The 9,274-nt window shown below is 30.9% G+C and overlaps 1 protein-coding gene across 1 annotated transcript; it reads left to right on the top strand.

Annotated features, from left to right (window-relative positions):
• The first annotated feature begins 718 nt into the window (after nt 1–718).
• LOC139525479 (transcription and mRNA export factor ENY2) lies at nt 719–5,834 on the top strand. The gene is made up of 5 exons (XM_071320852.1): nt 719–834; nt 3,183–3,257; nt 4,052–4,122; nt 4,543–4,617; nt 5,230–5,834. The coding sequence occupies exons 1-5, from the start codon at nt 818–820 to the stop codon at nt 5,304–5,306; spliced, it is 315 nt and encodes a 104-aa protein (XP_071176953.1). The 5' UTR covers nt 719–817; the 3' UTR covers nt 5,307–5,834.
• Nucleotides 5,835–9,274: the final 3,440 nt, after the last annotated feature.

The raw sequence follows: 9,274 nt of genomic DNA on the forward strand, positions 1-9,274 counted from the left end.
GCATTGATGTCATTAGGGAATTGTCATTAAGTACCTACAGAACAACCATTATTTCTAGTTTATCCTGCACAATGACGATCACCAAGACGCTTGATGAACGTAAATAGTGCAGGGATACAAGCGACCCCCTCTATCTGGTAAATGACGTCATAAAGGCGCGTATAATTGACGAGTTTTTTCCGGTGACGGATGAACTCGAAAGTGGTCTATTAATTAATACCTTTAGGTCCATCATTCACAATTCTACATGTTGCCTAAATTTAATACTACAGTGCTTTTCTTTTTAATTTTAGGCTCACAACGAAAACCGAATGTATTCTTTACCCCTTCAGTTCTCACAAGCACTTTGATAAGTTTTGAAGAATCTCCTCCCTTTAACAACATGGAATCAGAGATAAACAATAAGCCATATAAAGACAAATGCCCTTGTGTTTTGGGCAAAAACTGTAAGACCATAGAGTGAAACAGTTACAGAAAATTGGTCAACATTACAAGTTCAACAAAAACAGATTTTAATCATAAACTATATATATAGACCTATGTGTTGACTGGCTCTTTATAGCCTCTTGTTTATAATGATAAGAAGGGAAAGAATCCGGTTTATCTATAAAAATTGACCATAAGAAATTGAAAGTTACAGTGAGTGTTTATAGGTAAAGTTTTATTTTAAAGTAGTGAAAAGTGTTAATGCGGTGCTCCTTGAAAGGATCCGATTTATTAACCTTAGTGGGGATGAACGAAGACAAAATAAAACGCACCATTTCTGCAAGCGTCTAACAAACGTCGACCAGGTCGTTGAAATATTTTTTTGAGAAACATGGCTGGCATTGGAGAGTAAGTTTATTCTTTTATTATTGACATGAGGCTACAAATGAACAAACACACACTCACTGACAAGTTTAAAAATCGCAAGTAAGGGTTTAAACCACGAACATTTGTCTAATGAGTAATGTACGTAGTTAAAACTTCATTTATAAAAAAGAAGGATACGATTTTTCAACAGAAGGCAGAAAGGCAGTTTATAATACAAATTATCGCTAATGTCCGCAATTACTGGGTATCACACAGGTTCCCGTAAAATTTTGACGTCATAAAACAAAATATCTGACGACACAATGGAAAAGTGATTGTTGTTTGCGTCAAAAGTTCAAGCGGCCTGATTACACGTTCGCCCTAGGTTCGTTCACACTGAGTTTGTTCGCCCTCGTAATCCATTCGCCCTGAGTTTCAATTGGCCATTTCAGAATCTAAAGTATCATGGGTAATTTCATTGTTCGTACCCCAAAGTGAAAATAACGTTACGTCATTGGTTGAATTTCCATTGTTTATAACGTTTTAAACTAATCAAAACGCTTTGGTGTAGGCTTTTGTAAATATTACCCAGGGTGCATTAGATGCTGAAATGGCCAATTATGATATGTACAATGTATACCTTACATTAATGAAAAAAATATATATTTATTTATATTAAAATTTATGTATATCTATTAAAAGTTAAATACAGAATATTTATGAAAAAAAATTCTTGGCTGCATTAATTGTTACACTTTATTTTATAATTACTTTTAATTACTGTTGATTGAATTTTGATATCTGATAATTTGAAATCTTTGATATCACTGATTGTTATATGAATTGTCTTTGATGGATTAATAATGAAAATAACATTTTTCTCAAATAAAATTTTTACAAAGTTATTGTCAAACTGTACAAGCCGTCCGACAACCCACTAGACAACGTTCAGCCGCTGCAGTAAAGAATTTTAGATCGATTAACACTTTAAGGATGTGTGATAGTGATTTCCTAGTAATTTAATTACATACAGATACTAACTTGGTTCTCAATAGTTCGTAAATATTCGGCCAAATTGTAAACTGACTTCAACATATTCAATTAAATACACACAACACAACACTATAATAAAAAATAAAAATCAGGGCGAACAGGTATCAGGGCGAAGCGGAACTAGGGCGAACAGTAACTAGGGCGAACAGAAATCAGGGCGGACGGACCCGGATTCGATTAGCGAGAAGGTGTATACTCTTGTGTCAAGTTGTGGTAAAACTGTGTAGTATGCCAGGTACATCATATGCTCAAAAGTCTGTACTATTCAATAGATTTATGTTTCCGAAATATAAATGAATATTTACAAAACATTTGAAATTTATTTCCTGTGGGTAATCAAACTGCTTTTCAACGTAGTCCAATACAGAAAAATGCTGTTATCATTGTTAGATAGGATATTCAGTGTTCCAGCTTGATTGTTTTCACAGGGCAGTTAGCCTTGGCTTTTCCGACTGCTACACTGTGCACTTTTTCGCAAGTCCATACCTGTAATGCACTATACTGATGAAAAAGATATAATTGTACCAGTACCTGTCTTTATGTTTCTGACAAGTTTACATTCCTCTGCTAATTAACATTTACAGCAGGTTAATATGTTTATAACTTATCTGTTAATTAATAAACCTCATAATCATGATAATTGACCATAATAATTATTTTCCCAGTATTGGTTAATTAGTCAGTCAACATTTCAATTTCAATATTTCTTGAAAAACCACAATTTGCAGCTGGTATATCCATTTATGTTTAAGTAGTTTTGTCAATTATTTTCCCCCTTAGAGTAGTTCAGTTTAATTTCAAAATTTCTGAAAGTCTATGATTTGCAGCTTGTTTGACGTAGTTTCGTCATACAAACCTTTTTTCGTCACATTTAATCTAAATCCTTGTTCTAACAATCACATCCCATATTTGAACGTTATGTAACATTGTAATATATATCTTGTAATTTTTCATTAATAAATACTGTTTAAACTAACAATCACATCAGTCAAATCTTGCAATAACAGCCTACACTTGTAGCATACCTAAGGCCTTTAAAGGTCCCTGCTCTTTTAAAATCCTAGCTGGAACAATGTTATTTTCTTTGTAAATGGGAAAAGATCAGATTTTTTATACCAGCTTTAACATATGTGTTCAAGTTTTTATATAAATAGACAAAAATTCAATTTTTTGATAAACTGGCTGTTTCTGGATTGGCCGTGGTAAAGAGTCAAGATCAGCCCTTTTGAGTCTTGAGGTCAACACAACTTACCTTGAATCTATGCTAGTCCAATACAGCTATAGTCAGTTAAGTACAATGTATAAAAGAACAATTGATCTTATCATGTATATTGTAGTGACAGAAAGATTAAGGATGCTCAGATGAGGGCAACTATCAACCAGAAGTTGGTGGAAACAGGAGAAAGAGAAAGGTATAATATTATATCAGTCACATTTATTACATTGTACAGAAAAAGTCAGTACCATAAGCAAATGGAAAAGTTTCTTTTCATTTAAAAAATGAAAACTACTAAACCATGCTCTACCCCATGTGTACATACATCTTTCGTTCATTTAAAAATATGTTATCTATAATTTTATTTGTAATCATCTGGAAACAGGAGTAACAGCTCACTATTGAGTTATTTCTCTTTAATTAATGACTAAAACATGGTGTTTTGTGTAAAAGTAAAGCCTGCATGTACCTCATTTCTTTAAAATGTTGTGATTGTAACAACTTACAAGGACAGTGTATAACATATTTCCAAAACTATTGTCTCATTCTTAAATTGAATTAAAAAATATCGTCTGTTCCTTGACAGCAATGAACAGTTCTTACAACCCCATACATGTCATTTATATACATTAACCACTAATGCGCTATAGGCTCAGATTGCAATATCAAACAAAAGCTATCTTATAAAAATGGTGGTAAAATAATCAAAAAAAGTATAATTTAGATAAGATAAACATAACCATAATTGATAAAGTGATGTGAATTCAAAATTTGTAACACAATTGAAATAATTATGGACTATCACAGCAAAGATATTTTATCCTAAAACATACACAATTTAATAAGCATACTGTAGTTGGGTATGACTGCTAAATTCATCTTTGTTGCCATATGTATGTTTTCCGGATGTTCTGTTATACATGTATAATTTCAGTGTGGTAAAGATTGTTTAAAGTAACAGTGTATATTGTGATATTGTTTCTATTATAGATTAAAAGAATTGCTGAGGACCCGACTTGTTGAATGTGGGTGGAGAGACCAACTTAAACAGTATTGTAAAGGTTGGTTGGTATTTAACTATTTATATAACATGTAGTATGAAAGAACATTTGTCAATAATCATGATAATATCAACATTTTGTACATCCAATGAATATGAATACATGTATACAGTACAGATAAAGATAAAGATATTTTATTTCCTAATCATAGGGCTCATAACAAGCATGTAATCACATAAAGTGAAAATAAAAAGCCTTTCTCTCCCACTCCCATACACTCACACATACAACTATAGTTCTGATAAATGATTACAATTTCAACCATGTTGAAATTGTTATCATTTATCATTCAAGTTTAGATTGTTTGAAAACTTAAAAAAAGTATTTGAAGATAAAAAATAATAACCCTAACAACTGTCAACTGACAATTTTGACTCTTCTCTTTTTCTTTTTTCTTATTTTCATAATTATTGATTATAGAGGTGGTAAAACAGAAAGGATTAGAACATATCACAGTAGACGATTTAGTGGCTGAAATAACACCCAAAGGAAGATGTGAGTATTCTACTTATCATTAACAAATTTTGAATTGAAGTCTTCATGCTTAACCACAAGACCACCAGCCTAGGTTTGTAAAATTGCTTTCAGGCTTGTAAAATTCTTCTCTACAAGCCAACAGACAAAAACTGAAGTTATTGCGAAACCTGCAAATTATCTTCTCACAACAATTTATTACAATTCATATGATAAGCAATAACATGCAGCCTCTGCATCATAGGATAATCAAACAAGTAGTTTAGTCCAACCTGTAAACCTCCCACTGTGTCTTAGGTAGAAAATATATATGTTTGAGATGTTGATGTAACCTTTCACAGTTATTATAGATGAAAAGTGATATTCAGTACCACATACACAACACAATCTATAAGAAAATAATTTCAGATAGGATCACATTCAAACAATATAGTATCACGCTACCATGATGATGCTAAAAGGCCCTGCATGAAAACAGAATTCATAAAATTTCTTTGGAAATATTAAATGAAATACATATTCACAAATCAAATTTTCCAGTCACCAAAACTGGTACCAAGTTAAATTTATTAAGATCTCATAGCCTAAACATAAACACTTTAAAAATTAGTTTTAATACTTAATATTTTTTAGCATTGGTTCCAGATAATGTAAAGAGAGAATTATTACAGAGAATAAGAACATTCCTGGCTCAGCAGTCTAATATATAAAGTATATACCTCAGCGATTGTCAGAGGAGAGTGGACTGTTCACACATCATTCCTTTAGAAGTGTATTGGACTAGATATAGCCACAATCTAATAAGCAATAATGTTTATAATGTTAACTAAACGAAAGGTCCAAGACTTTGTACTTGACCTTTATTTTTTATATATCACTTGTATACTGTGTATGGAATGATAGTTTGTATCTCATTTGGCAAACTGATGAGGGAAGGATAAAATGTTCCTCTATTTGCAAATCGTCTATTTTGACACTCATGTAAAAAATACTTTGAGAGGGTGCTATAAAAGCAATTTTTGTGATTCAGTAATATATTCACTGTTACAGTTGGGAGTTAGACATTTTTTTTACTAAAAGAATACTATATCAAATACATGTAACCCTTTGAAAAAGAAATGCACATGTTAAATTTACATTGCTTGGAAAATATTCCAAAAAAATATATGAGAATAGAATGTTCAAAAATTTCAAACCAATATGAATTTTAAAGATCTCATTTCCACAATTTTTTTTAATAAGAAAACTAGAAATTAAAAAAAAGATTTTCTTTTAGTATTAGCCACATTTCAGATTAGATTTGGTCATGTTTTGAACAAATAGTGTGCTAATTGAGACCCTAACCCTATTTTTAAACAGCATTATATATTATGTATTTTTTTACTATGTAGAGTTGTACTTCTTAAACATTCAGTTCCTTGTCTTTATCATTCTCTAAATACCTTTTAGTACTTTATTTGTAAGAGTGAATGTTTGAGAAGGTAAAAAAAAAATGAAATGCTTACTGATACTTAGACATGTATGTCATGTGATTATTGTCTTATTATTTGAATTATTGACATAATGATAAGTAGAAAATACTTATATTTGTTTATATATATATATACATTATTTAGCTCAATATATATACTTCTAGTCTGTTATTCCATATTATCTTAAGAGGCCAAAATAAACATATCTTGGGTTCCCATCCATTCTATCGTGCAAAGATAAACACTTTCCCGTCCTCCTGTTGTCTTCTGATATTAATTGTGCAATCATACATGTACCACACTTCCATATAACCCATTCAGGTGAGAAATTTTCCAGATTCATGAACTTTATTTTTAAATTCTTGATTATATATGATTGATACCTCTTGTCTGGTAGAAGAACTGCTTTTAAGCGATGAAGCTGTCCAAAGAGTCAATGATTAGAGGATTATAATATTTAGTTACACGAATTAATAAGGGTCTTTAGTCTTCCAACATACTTGTTATCAAACTTGATTGTAAATCTGGAAAAGTTGGTAAATTTAAGTTATACATTGTTCTCTATTTACTTCTTACCATGGCTCTGGACTGCAACAAACCAGTATTATACCAGTTTACTTCCCAACAAGGGAGATAATTTGTATTCAATTGTAATTTTAAATCAGATTTCAGGCTTAATGAGTGAAGTTATAATTTTTTTGTTGCTTGTGTGATATAATACTCAATAAACAATGATCAATAGAAATGTATTGTTACAATTTATTCTGTTTACAATTACATCATAGATTTGTACATCAGGTCTTCCAATGTAACATAAATAAGGGTAATAAATTGTACATTTTGCCATTGTTTGGATTATTTTTATTATGGATGGGCCATATATATGTAAAATGTTATCCTTTATCATTTACATTCCAGTGGAAGTAGATATTTAATTAATGAAAGCTTTATCATTAACAAATCATAGACTGCCGCTAATTATTTCTTAAACATAGCATGAGCCAGAACATTGTTTTTTGTCTTTTCATGTCAAAATTGAAATGGATGCAACATCAAATGTTTATTTTGGCCTTGTTTTAAGGGTATATATCTATAAATAATAGATTTAGTGTCATATCATTTAATTTCATTTCATTGTTAATAAAAAATACAAAATTGGAAAATATTAACGATTTAATTTTGTCTTTAACAAACAATTGTTGGTTACAGTATTTGAGACATAGTTGTTTAATATACTAAATGTTTGTGAACTTTATCTTGTTCTCTGTTGAGATTATATAAATCTGAAAAGTTTAAGTGAATATATTTTTTCTATTCAATCACATTCCCTTATGTGAGATGTATCTCAATTTGTTAATCCCCCCTTTGGTATTATATTTTTGCATTTTTACAACATAAAAAACAAAGCAACTTTAAAGTTAAAGGACAGCAATACAATCACAGGTTTTTTTTAGATAGTGTTTAAAACATAGTTTGACACATACTTTGCTTCCTGTCCAGCCACCCTTTTTCCTTTGAAATTTTAGAATTTTTTATTTAAAAGTTGTTGTCTCCCTTTGTGCAGTTTGACTCAACTGTTGATATAGCTATACATGATGATGTATACTGGATTGTCATACATAAATTTATAATCAATTAAACAGCATTATTTTCTATTATTATACGACCGCAAATTTTGAAAAAATTTTCGTCGTATATTGCTATCACGTTGGCGTCGGCGTCGTCGTCGTCGTCGTCGTCGTCGTCGTCGTCGTCCGGCGTCCGAATACTTTTAGTTTTCGCACTCTAACTTTAGTAAAAGTGAATGGAAATCTATGAAATTTTAACACAAGGTTTATGACCACAAAAGGAAGGTTGGTATTGATTTTGGGAGTTTTGGTCCCAACATTTTAGGAATTAGGGGCCAAAAAGGGCCCAAATAAGCATTTTCTTGGTTTTCGCACTATAACTTTAGTTTAAGTTAATAGAAATCTATGAAATTTTGACACAAGGTTTATGACCACAAAAGAACGGTTGGGATTGATTTTGGGAGTTTTGGTCTCAACAGTTTAGGAATTAGGGGCCAAAAAAGGGCCCAAATAAGCATTATTCTTGGTTTTCGCACAATAACTTTAGTTTAAGTAAATAGAAATCAATGAAATTTAAACACAATGTTAATGACTACAAAAGGAAGGTTGGTATTGATTTTGGGAGTTTAGGTCCCAACAGTTTAGGAATTAGGGGCCAAAAAGGGACCCAAATAAGCATTTTTCTTGGTTTTCGCACCATAACGTTAGTATAAGTAAATAGAAATCTATGAAATTTAAACCCAAGGTTTATGACCATAAAAGAAAGGTTGGGTTTGATTTTGGGAGTTTTGGTCCCAACATAATAAGGGGCCCAAAGGGTCCAAAATTAAACTTTTGTTTGATTTCATCAAAATTGAATAATTGGGGTTCTTTGATATGCTGAATCTAACTGTCATGACTGTGTATGTAGATTCTTAACTTTTGGTCCCGTTTTCAAATTGGTCTACATTAAGGTCCAAAGGGTCCAAAATTAAACTTAGTTTGATTTTGACAAAAAATGAATCAGTTAGGTTCTTTGATATGCTGAATCTAAAAATGTACTTAGATTCTTGATTATTGGCCCAGTTTTCAAGTTGGTCCAAATCGGGGTCCAAAATTAAACTTTGTTTGATTTCATCAAAAATTGAATAAATGGGGTTCTTTGATATACCAAATCTAACTGTGTATGTAGATTCTTCATTTTTGGTCCTGTTTTCAAATTGGTCTACACTAAAGTCCAAAGGGTCCAAAATTAAACTTTGTCTGATTTTAACAAAAATTGAAATCTTGAAGTTCTTTGATATGCTGAATCCAAAAATGTACTTAGATTTTTTATTATGGGCCCAGTTTTCAAGTTGGTCCAAATCAGGATCTAAAATTATTATATTAAGTATTGTGCAATAGCAAGTCTTTTCAATTGCACAGTATTGCGCAATGGCAAGAAATATCTAATTGCACAATATTGTGAAATATCAATTTTTTTTTTAATTAGAGTTATCTTTCTTTGTCCAGAATAGTAAGCAAGAAATATCTAATTGCAAAATATTGTGCAATAGCAAGATTTTTTTTTAATTGGAGTTATCTTTCTTTGTCCAGAATCAACTTAAATCTTTGTTATATACAATATACAATGTATATTCACTTTTTACTACCAACTGA

Source organism: Mytilus edulis, chromosome 5 (assembly GCF_963676685.1).
Source record: "Mytilus edulis chromosome 5, xbMytEdul2.2, whole genome shotgun sequence".
Taxonomy (NCBI): domain Eukaryota; kingdom Metazoa; phylum Mollusca; class Bivalvia; order Mytilida; family Mytilidae; genus Mytilus; species Mytilus edulis.

Bases quoted from the DNA above. Each gene is read 5' to 3' on its own strand.
- LOC139525479 (XM_071320852.1), top strand. The intron at 4,123-4,542 runs GTTGGTTGGTAT...TATTGATTATAG, and splicing joins ACTTAAACAGTATTGTAAAG to AGGTGGTAAAACAGAAAGGA. The intron at 4,618-5,229 runs GTGAGTATTCTA...AATATTTTTTAG, and splicing joins AATAACACCCAAAGGAAGAT to CATTGGTTCCAGATAATGTA.